Below are 16,790 nucleotides of genomic sequence, written 5' to 3' on the forward strand. Positions count from 1 at the left end.
CAAACACTGAAAATTTGGGGAGTGACATGACACTCAGGAACATACATCAGGGTTGAAACAAATGCAGAAACAGAAAAAATGTATTTCCAGCAGAAAAGAAACACCATTTCCAGGAGTTTCAGGGGGAAGGTGGGAGAGAACTGGGCTCCGATTGTGCAGCAGAAACAAAGAGGGAATTGGCCTCGGGGTGTGTGGGAGGCCAGTGTGCCCGCTGGAGGGGTGAGTGAGTGAGTGGGCAGGCGTTGGCTGACCAGTGGCTGACCCAGGCTGCATGTTTACTGCTTACAAAAGAGAATCTTGGCATCACAACTTGGAAACCTTTATTTTGGACGAGGTGGATCAGGAAAAGAGGGAGAAAAGGATAGCGTCACAGCCTTGGCCATGAGTGGCTGTATGGCGTGTGACATGGGTCCTAGTCCTGCTCTCCTGTACTGTCTGTGAGGCCTTGGGCAAGTCATTAGACCTCAGATATTTGGTCCATGAAGAGGGGAAAAGAATATTTGCTCCCATCACTTCACAGGAATGTTATGAGGATTAAACAGGGCACCACTACCCAGAGGACAAAGTGCTTTGGGAACTGTGAAGCCGTCTACAGGCAGAAGGGTTTACTGCTGTGTTCTTGTGATGGGCTCTCTGGTGATCAAAGAGTTGGATGCTCTCACTTCCACGCGTTTGCCTCCTATTTTAGGTGTTTTCTGATCCAGGTGGGAGAGCGGGAAGCACACAAAAGGTGCTCCCACACCTGTGTGACCTGAAAACCAGCTCGCAGGGTTGGGTCATGCTTCTGCTGTCTTTCCCCCCTTGTTCCCCCCTTGCCTCTGGGACACCCTGCCTAGAAAGGGTCCTCTTCCCAGCCCCAGGCTGAAAGCTGCAAGAACAGACAGATGAGGAAGATAAAGAGTTGATCTTGATGTGCGAGAGCCCCTGGGGAATCAAACTCCCTCTAGCGTTAGGAGTTTTACTGCCCTGGGGAGGGGATCTGTGTCCTCTCCCTGACAGCTGGTGTCCTGTGGTCTGCACTGACACTGTTGGTCTTTGGGGACCGTGGAATCAGGAGATACCGAGTCTCCCAGCACTTTTGTGTTTTAAGGGCGCCTCAGTGGCAGGGGCGAGGGACTGAGCTGTCTAGCCCTCCTCGTGGTCACCTTCGCCCTCTCTCTGAGGTGTTTCTTATTCCAGGGAACCAGGCGAGGCTTCTGTTAGGTGGGCTCCTCGGCCCTCCTCCTGGGTCCTCCTCTGAGCCCTCCCGTGGGAGCCCCTGGAAGAGACATCTGCGCGTTGTGGCCTCGCAGAAGTGCTGTTACCAGTAACCCAGAGCCACTGGCTCTTCTCTCGCTGTTTCTCTTGCTCAGCAGTGATGGGGTGGGAGCAGGAGCACAGGGGGGGACCAGCAGGGGCTCTTGGGAGCGGGCCTGTGTGCTGCTGTGCGGCCTCCAGACTTGCTCTTCTGTCCCCCCCTGTGAGAAGGCAGCTGGGAGCCAAGTTCCCGCCAGCCTGGGCCTCGGGCCTGCTCTGTGCCCTGGCCTTGGGCGAGAGGCGTGGAGGGGCTTCTGTGAGGGCGCCGGAAGACAGGAAGATCCACCAGAAAACCTGACGGGTTCAGGTGTCCCCCATCCCTACGTGCCAGCTCCCTTTCTCTTCAAACGTCTCCCATCACTTCACCCACTGCTTGACATCGTTACGTGGATTCCTGCAGAAGGGAGTCCTGGACGTTACTCCTAATAAAAAGCTGCTGTGAAACGAGCTGCTGGAAGACCAGCTGGTAATGAATTTTTAGTTCCTGCACTGAGCACCGTTCGCTTCTTGCTTTCATCCATTTTGCTAAATTTTACCCCGGGGGTGTTTTCTGCACGTCGGGGTTGGAGGTGAGAGGTTTCCTCTTTGAGAATCCGCTTTGGTGAAGAGGCAGAGTTGGAGAGCTCTCACTGCTGTCATTTTCTCTTTCCTCCCTCCCTCCGTCCCTTCCCTCCCTCCCTCCCTCCCTTCCCTCTGAGGAAAACAGAGTTTAACCTCAAGTCCTTCTGTGCTTGTGGGCTTTTCTTGATCCACCAAAGCTTCCCTTTAGTTAAATAATCACAGTCCTTCTTCACCCCACGCGTTTCCCTTTCTAACTCTAGAATCTTCTTTAACCCTCTCCAAGATTTCTGCTTCTTCACATTGGACCTTTTTCTAGTGCTAAATCATTATATCAAATTCCTTTTCCAAAAAGAGTCCGCTCTGATATTCACCAGGGCCAGGGGCTGGAGGACTTGTGGGTGAAGGTAGGGCAGCGGCGGGAGCTGGCGGAGGAAAGCGCAGGGCTGGTGGGCAGAGGGCTCTGCTTCTCCCGTCCCAGTTACTGGTCTGTCCCTATCAGTGACTCAGGACCCTCCTCCTCATCCCCCCTCGATACTGAATGGATACAGAAGCTATCTTTAGTCTTCATATCCATTTCTTGATTATGCTCGCAAGAGTTCAGTTTTTAGGAAAAGCAAGTTTCAGGGATAAGGTTCTGGATTGTGATCATTAATGGAAGTGGAAATTACATATTCATCCCCAAGATATGCAGTTATCATCCTCTTAAAGACAATCTAAAAGGTTTTAGCATTGCTAGTTATTATTTTCATCAAGGATTTTCTCCCATCTCTTAGCGCTCCTGCAGCTTGGGCCCAGCACTCTCTCCGTTGCGCTCAGCTTTTTCATTAAGCGGCTGCCTGCCTGGGCCGAGACCATTGCTGGTGTTGCCCTGGCAGCAGAGATGCTGCAGCCTCCTAGGCCACTGTGTTCTGGGGCCGACGTGTGAGGTGTGTGTGGGAGAGAAGGGCCAGCTGTGTGCCGGCGAGAAGGCTCTGAGTTTTACGGGGCTTGGTTATGGCTGTTCCTCAACAGTGCCTGTCTTTTAATTTAGCCACGGTCAGAGCCTGCTGAAACCAGGAGAGAGCCTGTGTGTGTGCGTGTGTGTGTCTTTAGATGAATATTAATTCTGTGGAGATAAGACCCTATAAGCAGCCTAAAAATTACATACCTAGAAAATGACGTTTTGCTTTCAGAGATTTCAAAGTCACCTGGATACAGTAAAACGTAAACCACTAAAACAGCCCAACCTTACAAGACACATAGATTGAGTTGATCTGTCAGAATTTCAGTAATTAAAAAAGGGTCCAACAATAACTGAGAAATACAGGCTTATTTGAGTTTGAAAGCGTAGCCTTTGGGAGCCCACAGACAAAAGTCTCATTGTGTGCGAGGCCCTGCTGCTTCAGGGGGTCCCCAGGCCTTCCTCTTTTGATTCCAAGGTGGAGCAGACCCCTTTTTGTCACATAACAGTCCCCCCCGCCCTCCCTGCCACCCAGGATTGAGCCTTCACAATTACCCTGAGTTTTGTGGGGAAGCCCTCAAAGACTTTTTTCTTATCCCAGCAGTAAGTGACACAATCAGTCCATCTCAAGCCCCCGCTTTCGGTGCCCCCTGACCAGTGCTGAGGAGACCTGACTATTCATCTGGGCTGCCTAATGGTTTCCCTGTGAGCTGTTTCTGGAGAATGCAGGCGATAATGGCAAAGAGAGAGGCTGCAACCGTGTTGTCTTTCTCTTCTGGGAACTTCTTTTCTGAAGCAACTGAATGAGACCTCTGCAGGCGAGGGTGGTGGCCTCTCCTTCAGGACGCCTGGCCTGTTTCCCAGTGTGAAACATTCCCCAAATATGCAACTTCGTGAGCATCGCAGCAGCCTGAGCCCAGAGCCGCCTGCCGCCAGGAGAGCTGGCACCCCACTGGGATGTGGGAGTGCGGGCATGGCTTGCCCGGGCCCCTCGTGCAGGCCCTGGGTTTGCCAGATGCCAGGAAGGCCCGGCCCCTGCTTACGTTGTCGGTCGTCTGGGGCGAGAATCTGGCCAACAGTCGGCTGTGATGAAAGCTTGAAGCTTCTCTCTCTCTCTTTAAATCCCCTTCTTCATTCAAATCCCATGCTGTAAAAAGGCTTTTGTTGAAGGAGCAGCCGTGGCATCTTGGTGCATGTCTGTGTCACTGCTGTCCGTATTTCCAAAGATGGGCAGAAAAAACATCCTTGGTTGAATTCCTGAGCCAACAGGTCCAAAAACTGACTTGGAAGGAGTAGAGGTAAACGGCAGCTGTCACATGGCACTTGTGTTGTTTGCAAGTGATGAAGCCAAAGAGGAAAGGAACTTCTTGAGGATGGTAAGAACCCCCTTCCAGGGGGCTTGGCAGGAGGGTCCTCACTGCGTGTCTCGGGGAGGGGGTGCTGGGGCAGAAGCCCAGGCGGTGCTGGGCTTTTGTGCTTGGACTTGCATTTGGGAGGGTGCAGCTAGCAGGGTCTGGGCATTGTGTAGATCACTTAGGAAAGAAAGGAGCTCTGGGGAAGGAGCCGCTTCCATGTACCTCACTGGATCTACTTTTGTGGGTTCCTACAGAGTATAGCCATGACCACAGCCCTACCTTGGCATTATGCTGCCTGAGGCTTTGGGTGCCAAAAAGAGTCACATCAAAAGTACGATCAAGGAAATGAACACTCACTTTTCCTTAGTCTTAAGCTTTCGCTTAATTTTATCTCAACTTAAGCACCTCTGAAGCTCCTGAAGTCTTTGTTTCAAAGGAGGCCACTGATGGAAGGACCTAGAAAAGGGATGGTTTTCTATGTTTTGCTGATTGTCATTTTATCATTTGCTTATTCAGTTTGATGTTCTTTTGCTTTAGCTTGACATGCACATGCTTGTCAAAAGCAAAAACAGCTAAGTGAAAAAGCCATGCCTAATAAATTACAGACTTGAGCATTCACAATAAACAAATGTTCTTTCCCATGGCTTAGTTGAATTATTTTTCTTGAGGCTTAGTCCTTCACCTGTTCAAACTGGGTGACATTGTTCTGTTCTGGAGTTTCTTCATTTTCAGGCATTTGTAGTAAAACATCATATACCTTCCCTTAACTTTACCCTCTTTTATGTGGGTGTTCTGTCACCTTCGCTTTTTTTTCCTTCTTTTTGCCAATATTCTTCTCCTAATGCTTTCTGAATTCTTGCTTCTTTAAGCACATCTCTGATTTTATTCCTTTGGATTTTTCCCAAGCTCTCCCTTGGCATTCGATGTCTGCACCATGTCTGTTTTTCCAAACCCTCATCCACAGAGCAGTGAGGCGGAGGACTCAGGAGCCTGGGTGCAGGTCCTGGCTTGACCACTTCTTAGTTCTGTGACTTGGGGCTAGTTAGTTCTCCTCTATAGGCTTCACTGTCCTCAACAGTAAAACGGGATAATCATGGTACCTATGTCATAGAGCTCTTCTGCGGACTAAATGAGTTAGTACTTGTGAGGTGCTTGGAACAGTGCCTGAAACCATTATTTAGTTTGGGCTTTTTCCATTTCTAATGTGGGGTTTACTGGTAAATATTAGCTGTTAGCAAAGATAAGACAATGGAGGAAAATGGGCTTGTCAATGTGATGGTGGTAAGTATTTCAACGTATTCTGTTTCTGTACTACTTCTGGTCCTTGATGATATAAAGGAAAAAAGCCCTAACTAAAGCCACCTTCTTTTTTTCTTAACCTCTTTATTGAGATTCAATTCACACACCATATAATTCACCCCTTTAAAGTGTGCTGTTCAACGGTTTTGATACACTGCATTAATAATTTTTTTAAATTTCTGGTGATATATATATATAAAACAAAATTTGCCATTTTAACCATTACTAGATGTACAATTCAGTGGCATTAATTACATTCACAGTGTTATGCAACATCACTGCTATTCCCAAAACTTTTTCATCACCCCAAAGAGAAACTCGTACCCATTAAGCAGTAACTCCCCAATCCCTCCACCTGCAGCCTCTGGTAAATCTCTCATCTGCTCTCTGACTCTATAAATTAGCCTACTCTAGATAGTTCATGTAAATGGAATCATACAGTCATTTGTCCTTTAGTGTCTGGCCTATTTCACTTGGCATGCTTTCAAGGTTCATATTGATGCATGTATCAGAACTTCATTCCTTCTTATGGCTGAGTTATATTCCATTGCATGGATAGACCATAATTTGTTTTCCAGTCATCCATCGGTGGACACTTGGGTTGGCTCCACCTTTTGGCTATTGTGAATAATGCTGCAGTGAACATGGACATACAAGTCTCTTTTCAGTTCACCTAAAGTGGTATTGCTAGGCCATATAGAAATTCTGTTTTAGCTTTTTGAAGAACTGTTTGCCTGGAAAGCAGTTGCTTTCTGGCCATCCTCTCTTGTATACTCTCCTTTAGTGTCTGTCTCCCTCAGATTCTATTCCATTTCCTCCTGTCACCAGCGTTTCATTGTCCTTCCTTTTCTACCATCCCAAGCACGTGTCTCCCAGCCATGTGTCTGAGGGACACCCCTCTGCTGCTCTGTCCGTCACCCACTGCCAGAGCATGTATCACCCACTCTGGCCATACATCCGCTTGATCCCTTTCATCTCATTGTCTGAGGAGGGAGACGCTTGTAGAAGGTCATCCACAGGCCTCAGACCACTTCGGCTGGAGGTGGTTTCATGAAGTTCCTATAACGTTTCAGGTGTGGGGAGCCAGGGATGTGGAGCCAGAAGCCCCGAAGAATTTCAGCCGTCCTCAGACAGGCTCCTCCATCCCCACGTCCCCTTGCTTTCGTGGTCTCCATCCACTTTGCTTGTCTTTTTTTTTGGCCACCCTGTCCAGAGGGAGAGTTGTTCTCCCATCTTTCTTTGCTCACAGTTTCTGCACTTTTCTATGAGCAAGTGAATTAATGAATGAATACCCCAACAGACTGTAAGCCTGCCTCAGACAGACATTCTGGTTGTTGGGCTAATTGTTAGCTGGGGTTTCTGGATGTCGTTCATTTCATAGTAAGGCTCCTAGTTAATCTCAGCGCCGTTCTCACCAGAAGAAAGGCTGATACGGAGAAACATCCCCAATTACCATGAGAAAGGAAATGTCGAGAGCCCTGTTGAGTTTTACTGGCATCCACCCCTTGTCTCAGATGAAAACCGCCCTTAACGCGCAGAGGCAGCCTGGCGATCAACCCTGACAACTAGAGGGTTGTGAGAGGCCGTGGAGCCCCGGACCATCTTGTTTGGTGACACCAATTGTGTTTCCCAGGACAGTGGGGAATCCTGGAGCCCTGGGCGGCGGCGCCTCTGCTGTCCCAGAAGCAGACGGGGCGGTTTTAATTCGGAAAAGCTATAGGTCTCCTCTTTTGTCTGTGTTTTTGTGCCTGCAGGACAAAAGATCCTTCATCACAGAAGTGACGTTTTAGAAACAGTGGTCCTGATCAACCCCTCAGATGAAGCAGTCAGCACTGAGGTAAGTATCTGGCCCCGCAGGGCCTCACACAGTGGACGGAGACCCAGCTGATGAGAGGGGCTGGGCAGGTGGCAAGAGAGGGACAAGGGAGAGACAGGTTCTGGGTCCAGGGATGCTTCCGTACCCCTAGTCAGCGGCTGGTTCTCTGCATCAGTACCACCCGAGACTGCCCCTTTCAGTAAGGACAGAGTGGAAGACGCTGGCCAGAACTGTAGTATTTTGTAGAGGTGAAGGGGGTGTGGCATGTGGGATGTACCCGGAGGGTGGGCTGCTGGGATGGAGTCTGGCTGGGAGGTAGCAGGGGAAGTAGACTGCAGACCTTCAGGCTGAGACCTCCATGACCCAAATTTGGAGAATAATGGCTTCTCAGATGCAGGCCTCCTTCAGAGCATCCTGCCCCCCCCCCCCCCCTTATCACTGCTGAAAGGCAGGACAGCACAGCTGTCAGGAGCACGGCCTCTGCTGCCAGACTGCCTGGGTTCTGCCACTTGTTAGCTGGTGGCCTTGGGCAAGTTATTGACCATCTCTTTGTCTCATTCCACCTCTATAAAATGGAGATCATAATAGCACTGACATTTAGTTTTGTGTCCAGAAGTGTCAAGTGCTTAGAACAGAGCATGGCATATGACAACCGAAACATATATGTTGGCTTTTCTCAGTATTAATATTTGTATTACCACCATATGAAATTGTTGCCAGAGAGAGTGGGTATTTCAGAGCCTACTGTAAGAGAGGAACTAGGCTGATGCCAAGAATCCCTGCTCACCCAGGCAGGGTGAGAATTGTTTCACCTCCATTTCCCACTGTCTTTACTGCAGTTTGATACCTTTGAGATTGAGTTGCTTCTTGGATGTTAGTTAGAATAGCCACAGGCCCAGGGGCTTGCACTATCCACAGCATCTCTTCTCCCATGCTGAGCCTCTCTGTGACTGTAGCTTGTCTTTAAAAATTGAGATATAATTCACATGCCACAAAATCCATCCTTTTAAAGTATGTAGTTCATTGGGGTTTAGTCTAGTCACAGTATTGTGCAACTATCATCAGTATCTAATTCCTGAATGTGTCCATCACCCCCCCAAAACCCCAAGCCCATTAGCAGTCACCCCCATTCCCCCAACCACTGGCAACCATTAATCTACTTTGTGCCTCTATGGATTTTCCTATTCTGAGCACGTATTTCAGACAGTGGAATCATATGATATGTGGCCTTTTGTGTCTGGCTTATTTCACTTTATGTAGTGTTTTCCAGAGTCATCTACATCGTAGCCCATATCAGTACCTCATTCCTTTTTATGACAGAATAGTATTCCAATGTATGGGTACACCACTTTTATTTATCCATTCATCAGTTGATGGACATTTGGTTTGCTTCCACTTTGTGGCTGTCATTATATAGCCTGTTTTGATCCCATTTCATCTGCTCCAGATCAGCAGGACCTCTCTGACAATCCATGAAGGTACAAGGTGAGGCAGGTGATGGGCTAGCAATCTGTCCTTGGCCATCAGAATCAGGAAGTAGATACAACTTGAAAAAAGCTGGAGGTTGAATATATGTGCAGGCAGATTGCCTGGAACGGCTGTGAGAAATGAAGAAGGAAAAAATGAGGAATTTCTTTAAGGAACCCAGGCTTGCCTGTGGAGCAGATGGGGCTGGAACAGTTACTTCGGTACATGTGCATTTCCCTGGACTCTGGGGTTTGTGGGGACAGTGGGTCACGTCCTGTTTACTTTGCATCCCTCCCTCAGTGCCTAGCATGATGCCTGGCAGTCACTTTGTGCTGAACTGAGTTGGGCTCAGGATGAATAACCTTGGTGCTTGGAGTGGTATTTCTGCTGAAGGACAGGCTGGCTCCCTGCCACTTAAAGAACAGAGAGTTCTTTCGTGCAAACCGTTTACAATTCTATTTAAAAGATTCCCAATCAGGGCAGCCTTTTGTTTATGTTCAAGTTCAACGTTAGGCACCTTGCTGCTCCCACTGGAGACTGCTTTTGGAGCTGTGTGTTCGGTGTGTGGCTTGGCAGGAAAGGGGTCCTGGGTGGGAGGGGCTGACTTGGGACCCTAGCTGGAAACCTATGTTTCCTGAGGCAGCAGTTGGGAGACCTGGACTGTACTTGATGAGTCAGCCTGTGAGATATTCATGTCTCACGGACTGCACGCTGCTAGTATGCACGCTGCTAGTAGGCACAGCTGTGCAACAAATGATTGCCAGCTGTGGAGACTGCTTTGAAAAAGACAAGGAAACTAAGGGGAGAAAGTTAACTCCTACTACTGTCTTGGTGGTAGCCAGATTTGGAAAATGGCATTCATGGGCAGCTGGTGACCACAGTCATTGGCTCCGTCCAACACCCCAGGGGCAATGTGAATACCGGGGAACGCATAATTCTTGTTGGTAAGAAACTTCAAGAGCTCCAAGGGCCAGCCTGATCCTGAAGGTGGGATTCCAGCGCCCCCCATGGCTCATGCTCCCCGTGCTTTGTTTCAGGTGCGCTTAATGATCACGGACGCCGCCCGACACAAGCTGCTCGTGTTGACGGGGCAGTGCTTTGAAAATACCGGAGAGCTCATTCTCCAGTCCGGCTCTTTCTCCTTCCAGAACTTCATAGAGATTTTCACCGATCAAGAGGTAGGCTCCTGTCTGGGAGTATCCAAGCTTTACAGTTGCTCGGTTATTGTTGTAGCCTTAGGCTGATCTTTGAAAGCGCTCGTGGGAGATAGAAGGAGGAGGGGAGGGGGTGTTGCACTCCTTTGAAATAAGCAAAACCGCGTGGTGCAGTGTCCTGCAGTCCTGTGGCTCATCACCCGAGGAATTTAGAGCACTCATCTATAATTAATTGGAACCATTCTGAATGTGCCCGAGATACAGATGGAGGGGGGTTGGAACAGTCAGCATTTTACAGATGGCAGAGATGATGGAGAAACTTGGAATGACAAGAGTCCAAAAGAAAACCCAGGTTTCCTGTTTTCTGAAATACTCCAAAGATCTCTTGGATTTTGGGTAGGATTTAACTGCCCTGATCTCTTTCAGTGCATGTACTTACTTATCCTGGTCAAATAACTTCTGATTTCTCTTACTTTTAATGCCTGGCCCCAGTGTTTGAACTTGGGCTGCTTGAATAGCCCAAGAAAGGGAGGCATGTAGGAAAATGGGGTGTGTCTATGGGACATGTCCATGCCCCAAGAGAAGGATGGTTAAAGTAGCTGGACTGAAGCCTGATCATTAATATTTCTAACGAATATATCTTATTCAAGGATGATACATGTGAAGTTTTGAAAATTATAGGATACTAGTGGTATTTGGTAAAATCAGATCGAACATTTGAATTTGGTTATTTCTGCTTGAGAATTTATCTGGTTGGGAAACTTCTCTTTGCAAAATAACACGCCTCTGTCTCCTAGTTAGAGCGACAATTCAGGGCTGTCACCATAGCAGCTTGGGGCTGCCCGTAGCTGATAGCAGATTTCTACATGGAGAGGTTGAGGGACGTGCTGACAGGAGGAGTTGCCACATCTATTTAAAACCATCTTCCTGAGAACTTCCTGAGATGGCGGCGTCTTAGTCTCGTTGGGAAGGGCCATCTGTCTTTCTGCATTTAATCTTCCTTGGCCCCGAGAGTCACAGAGAGGCCTCTGTGTACTTTCCATCATTGGCAAGAGCTGTAAATAAACTGCCCAGCTTCATTAGGTTCACCTGGAGCCTTTTTGTAGAAAGACTGATCGGATGACATCACTGTTTCTTCATTCACTGGGGAGGAATAAAAAGGAACATTTTTCTCCAGCTTTCAGAAGTTGTGATGTCATCTGGGTCCCGAGGCAGATAGCTCAGGCTCCCCCCACAGTGAGAAAGGGCCCAGGGCTCCCTCACAACCTTGTTTGATTGCATTGAGATTCCCAAGCCAGAGCTCTAATTCTCACTCTTCCTGCTGCCCTGAGATGGGTGTGTGACCACTGTAATGTCAGAATCTTACGCAAGATTGTGTCCCCAGGTTCGTGTTCTGCCCAGGGCCAGCTGGGCATCTGTCTGGTAGCTCAGAGGTCACACATACTATCAGCACCTTGGCCTGGGCAAGGGAGAGGGCTGCAGAGGCCTGGAAACAGCCCCGTGGCCCAGTACCACGGGTGGGCGGTTAACCGGCTTGCTCTAGGCTCAGTTCAGCCCTGAACCCTCAGCTCATTTACGTGAACACAGGTGCCTCTCCTACATTCCTGTGCAGTTCCACAGTTAGTTTCTAGTGGTTGGTTTCTACCCCCCTGTCATTGGTTTGTCTTTTTTTTTTTACAGTAAAATAGAACAGAGGACATATGTAAACAAAAGGGTTTGTCATTGCCAGAATTTTAAATCTGGAGGTATCACAATCCACCCATCTGGACCCCAAATAATACCTCTCTCTCTGTCTTTAAATAAGGCAGTGTCAATAAGGTTGTGTTGTGAATATTGCTGCTTAAATCATTTTTACTAGCCCACAAAAGTAGAATTTTAGCACAAGGGACTGTGCATATATCAGAATTTACCACTAATTACAGAAGAAAAAGAAACAGCTTTAACTGGAGAATGGGAGTTCCGTGCAAGGGCTGAATTCTAATCACTGAGGCGTGTTCGGAAGGGCACACGTTTTCATTATACCAGGCAGGCGTTTTAAAGGCCAGAGGCTCTGTCATATTCTCTTCTGCCGGCCCCATAACCCCCACCCCGATACTTTGGAGAAGTAATGCTCAACACACGTTAAAAGATCTCTAGAACTTTCCCTTACAGACCAGATCAGTGGTGTCAGGGGTGCTGGGGGAAGACAAGAAAAGGGGAAGACACAGGGTAGAATTCACTCACTTCCCCTTGTCCCAACCAGAGTACCTGGGCCTTTACCTTTTTTACATTCTGGACTTTGGAGAAAAGATGCCATAGCCAAAGTGGATTGGAAACCACTGGAGCAGGCCAATGGTTAGCAGGCTTTTAGAGCTGTGATTGCCTATCGTTGCCTTGGGAAAAGGTTTTGAGTACAGAATGACTCAGTAACTAAGGGATCTTAAAGGCCGTTTGATGTCTACTCTTGTTCCTTTTATTTAGTCCTTGAAACATACTAGTCACTCCAGAGAAACCAGGAACACAATTTGGCAAAACCAAAAATGACACATTTTTTTAACAAGAAGAGCTAAAAATAAATGGACTGAAAAATAGAATTATCAATGCATTTTGAGCTTCAGCTTTTGTGAGTCATTGGAGGTCAACGACAAAACCAGAGCCTACAGATAGAACAGTCATCTGGCTAACCCATCCCTCCCTGAAATCTGAGGATGGTGAAATCACCATCTCCTGGGGACATTTTTCATTCTCTCTGTTAGAAAGTTTTTCCTCATTTGTCTCATCGTATCCTCATGGAAGGAATGTGATCCCTTTTCCACCTGACAGTGTCTTAACAAACACCCTTCACCAGTGCTGCCAGTTTTTTTCCCCTCCAGATTAATCACTTTCAGTTCTACTCAGTGTTCTCCATGAAACAAGATATTAAAAGTTCCTTACATTCTCTGGTCACTGTCCATTGGCAGGAAACGGGGTAGGGTGGGGATGGGGGAAACTCAGGAGCTCAGTCTTGGCCATGTTTCAGTGCCTTGGCGTTATCGGACAATTAGATATAGGAGGCCAGAGCTCGGGGAACTAAGGGTGGGGTAGAGACATTAATGTGGAAGCCATCAGCACATTAGAAAATAGATGAAGTAATCTAGAGGGAGAAATGTGTTAGAAGAGAAGGGGGCCCAGGTCTAGCATTTAGAGGTTAAGGCCAAGGAGAAGGAGCGAGCAATTTCAGTTTGTTTGTTTTTGGTCCAGTTTGTCTAAAATGCTACAGCTCACACTGGACACCATACTCCAGGGGTCACTGACCAGGTTAGGATTGTGAGAGTCAGTGACTTCTGTAGTTTTCAATACAATTTTCTATTCAGTAAGTCTAAAAGTAACTTTTGACCATCACCATCCACAATGAAACGTCAGTGAAGAAGGGATGCAGGCTCTGAGGAGCTCTGTAATTAACATAGTTTTCGGGGGGGTTCCCTTTAAGAAAAAGGAAACAAAATTATTAATACACAATTAAGTACAGGACTTTGGGAGGGGACCAGGCCACTGAGGAGCCTTGAAATTTAAGCTTCTTTAGCTTTATGATAAATGCACTTGACTGTCAACTAAAATCCCTGAGTCTTTTCCATGGATATTGTTGATAAGCCCCATCTCCCAATCCTGCTTTCCCAGCTGGTTTATTGGACTTTACATTTATCCCTTTAGAATACCTCTGTTAGAGTTGACTTAGTCATCATCATCCCAATGTCAAGAGCTTTCCTAAATGTCTTAATTCTGCCACCCCACAATGCCTAGGCCTCCTATTTTCATGCTGTCTGCAGATTTGATAAGCATGCCTTCACCATTTTCATTCAAGTCAATACCAACAGGACGTAAATGAGCCCATCGTAGACCTCCCTCCAGGTTGACATGGAGCAGCAGAATTTATATGGCTGGCTACAGATCACCCAATTCTACCGTCACACTGTGCAGAGATCCTGTTAAACATCTTGCTAAAACCTACAGATACACTGTCTGCTATATTTTCTCATTAGCCAAGCAAGTAATCTAACCACAAAAGGAAATGTGGTTAGTAGGCTATGGTTTAGAAATTGCAATCTTATTTCATTAATATTATCTGCTGTAAAGTCATTTATTTCCTATATCTATCTTCCTTCCTCTTCCAGTATGCCTGCATTTAATTAGAAAAGGTGATTAACAAAAAAGACTATCTTTGCCCCAAACAATATTCCTTCTGGTCATGTCACCCACCCGTCTTTGTAAGAACAAGGGGAGGGTAGCAGTCAGTGTGCTTGAGAAGTATTAGTGGGCTCTGGTCACTTCCCAAGTGTCCACTTCAGGAGGACAGCACGTATTGAACTGGCCAAGTTCAGTGAGGTTCAACAAACATCGATTGAGCCTGATGATGTATTGGGGAAACAAAGATAACAGAGATAGAGAAGACGTGTTTCTGGCCTATTCAGGAGCTTTTAGTATAACGGGCTCTACTAGCTACCATTTATCATGGCGATGATTTCCAAACTCTTTTAGAGGAAGCCTCAGGTTCCAAATCTAAGACCTACTCCCAGGTTTCCTTGTCACTGCTCACATTGTTGGCTCCTCCTCGTTGCTCTCACCTGCTCCTTGGTTGAGCGGGCACTTGTGAGACCCAGCCTTTGCCCTTGAGGCCCTCTCTCTCCAGTGTACATGCTGGCACAGGTCTGGAAGCCGGTTCTGGGGGGACATCGGGGCTTTGTTTCTGCTGTGCTGCTCCAAGGCCGTAGGACTTGTTCTTCCTCCTCCTCCCGGACCCTTTCCATCTGTCTCTTTCATGACGGGTTCTCTCCAGCCTGAGACTGTGTTCTCGTCTCATGCACAGTACGTTGTTCCTTCCCCAAAGGAACCGGATTTTCCCTCTCTGAAAAAAAACCTGTCTGGCAGTGCTGACTTTCTTTTCTGCTTTCTCTTGTACGTCATAGTTTTCCATTCACCAGCCTCTTTGCTGTTTTTCAAGGCCCTTGACTTCCTCAGAATTCTGCACAGCTTTGTTTCCTTTGGGGGGGTCATTTCCTTTGTTTCATAGAAACTCTCTGGGTAGAGGTGAAAAGATGGAAAGTAAGGAGGTATTCCTCAAGTCCTTTTACCTTCTCCTTGATCTTGATGATTACCTACTTCACATAAAAAGAGCTAGTGACCGAATACCCCCTGCACACAGCTGGATCATACCTTTACCTGCCACACCCCTCAGGGTAGAATTTCAAAAATTAAAATGAACTAAACTTAATTTTTACATTTCACTATTAAAGACTCAGCAGTTTGAGTTATCCTGGATTTCTCCTCAAAAATGTGTTATAAAACATGAATAGTTTGCATGTGCTCTGTGTGAAAATTAGGATTGAGACAATTGTAACTGTTCTATAGTGATGGTGATGTGGGTCTATGCTATTTACTGGACAAGAAGCCATAGTTGGTGCTGATGTTTGCTTTGGTCAGCAAATAATTTGAGCAAAGACTCCCCCATGGATGGCTACCATTTACTGTTTATCAGTTTTCTTAGCTTCCAAAATAGTTGATTCTTATCCCTTTTGTAGAAGATGGTCAAGTCAGAGGAAGACAGCAAAGTCAAAGAAAGACTTGTTGTTTTGCTGTTTTGTGACCCTTCACATAAAATGTAGGACAAATAGGCTAACAAAACAAAAATGGCTATTTTACTGCAATCTAACATTGGAAAATTCAGATTTTATAACCCTTCTAAACATTCATACTAGTAGCCTCAGAATACTGGTATCCAGGAGGTTGTATGAGACAGAGAAAACCACTCCAGTACTAGAAGGGAAGAGTTTAGACCCACTGGCTCAGGGATGCCTGGACCAAATGAAATCTTTGCTTTGCCCTCATCATTTACCATTAAGGACACAGAGCTCTTTTCACTGGAAACTCTGAGCTGATTTATGAGCTTTGCTGTTAACTGAAGGAAGAAGACTGGAGTTGTTTATGGCATGATTCTCCCTCACTACCTACTAGGCATAGGGCCATAATATGGAGTGAGAAAGAAAACAGCATTTTCATTAAGTAAGTCACAGTCTCTGTTTTGGTCCCAATTAACTCTTCTGCATTCCCATCCTGCAGTACTAAACAATGTATTGAAAACTTTTCAGCCAGATTTGATTTTAGCCACTCATGCCCAGCTTGCCCTGAAAAGAACAGGAATTGTAATAGAGTAGAATATCTCACCTTGGATTCAAACAAGAGCAAATGGGGGACAAATTTTGGCTACTTGTTCACATAATTATCCAGCTGCTCTGACCATCTTGGTTTCAGAGTGTCTGTATTTGCAGAGAATCTGCTGGATGAACTACTCATGCTTTACATAGTGTGAACTGATGCCAGAACCAGTAATTTTTTGTAGTAATGTGCAGTCTATAACTTCCTGTCTCCAAGATGCAAAAAAAAAAAAACCACCAAATTTTTTCTTCTCTACCTACCAAATTCTAAAAATTGACACCATGTGCACTATATCAAAATTCATTTAATGTGTCATCAGTCCTTTTTGCCCAGCCCAGTGGAATAAAAGAAAACATTTTATATCAGTGGTGAAATGACTCACCGAGCCATCCCCTGTGATTGATAGTTTGTTACTTTTTAAAGGGTATTTTTGCATGGCAAGTACCCAGGGGTTGTATCCAGAGTATTTCATAACCACACAGGCACTGATCATCCAGATGGTCACTAGTCTTAGAAGTGGAGCAGAGTTCTGAAGATTCCCTGCTGGGCAAGAACAGATGGTGGCGAGGTCTGAGGGGGAGGTGCTTGGGGCGGGGGTAGCGGAGTAGGGAGTTGAGGGAGAAGGGAATGGTAGGAGTGGTCAGGACAGAGGCTGTTCACTTACCAGTATGGAAATATTTACCAACCAACATCTCTGACATTTGCCCTGTGTGCATCCAGTGATCCTGTAATAC

At 46.7% G+C, this 16,790-nt stretch overlaps 1 protein-coding gene across 1 annotated transcript in view; it reads left to right on the plus strand.

Moving 5' to 3' along the window:
- Positions 1-16,790, plus strand: part of MAP1B (microtubule associated protein 1B) — a 91,299-nt gene that overhangs the window by 61,978 nt on the left and 12,531 nt on the right. The window contains exons 3-4 of the mRNA XM_061189341.1: positions 7,206-7,288; positions 9,772-9,912. Of these exons, the coding sequence (XP_061045324.1) occupies positions 7,206-7,288; positions 9,772-9,912 (224 nt within the window). The remainder of the gene's footprint in view (positions 1-7,205; positions 7,289-9,771; positions 9,913-16,790) is intronic.

The sequence above is a fragment of the Eubalaena glacialis genome, chromosome 4 (assembly GCF_028564815.1).
Source record: "Eubalaena glacialis isolate mEubGla1 chromosome 4, mEubGla1.1.hap2.+ XY, whole genome shotgun sequence".
NCBI classification, from domain to species: Eukaryota; Metazoa; Chordata; class Mammalia; order Artiodactyla; family Balaenidae; genus Eubalaena; species Eubalaena glacialis.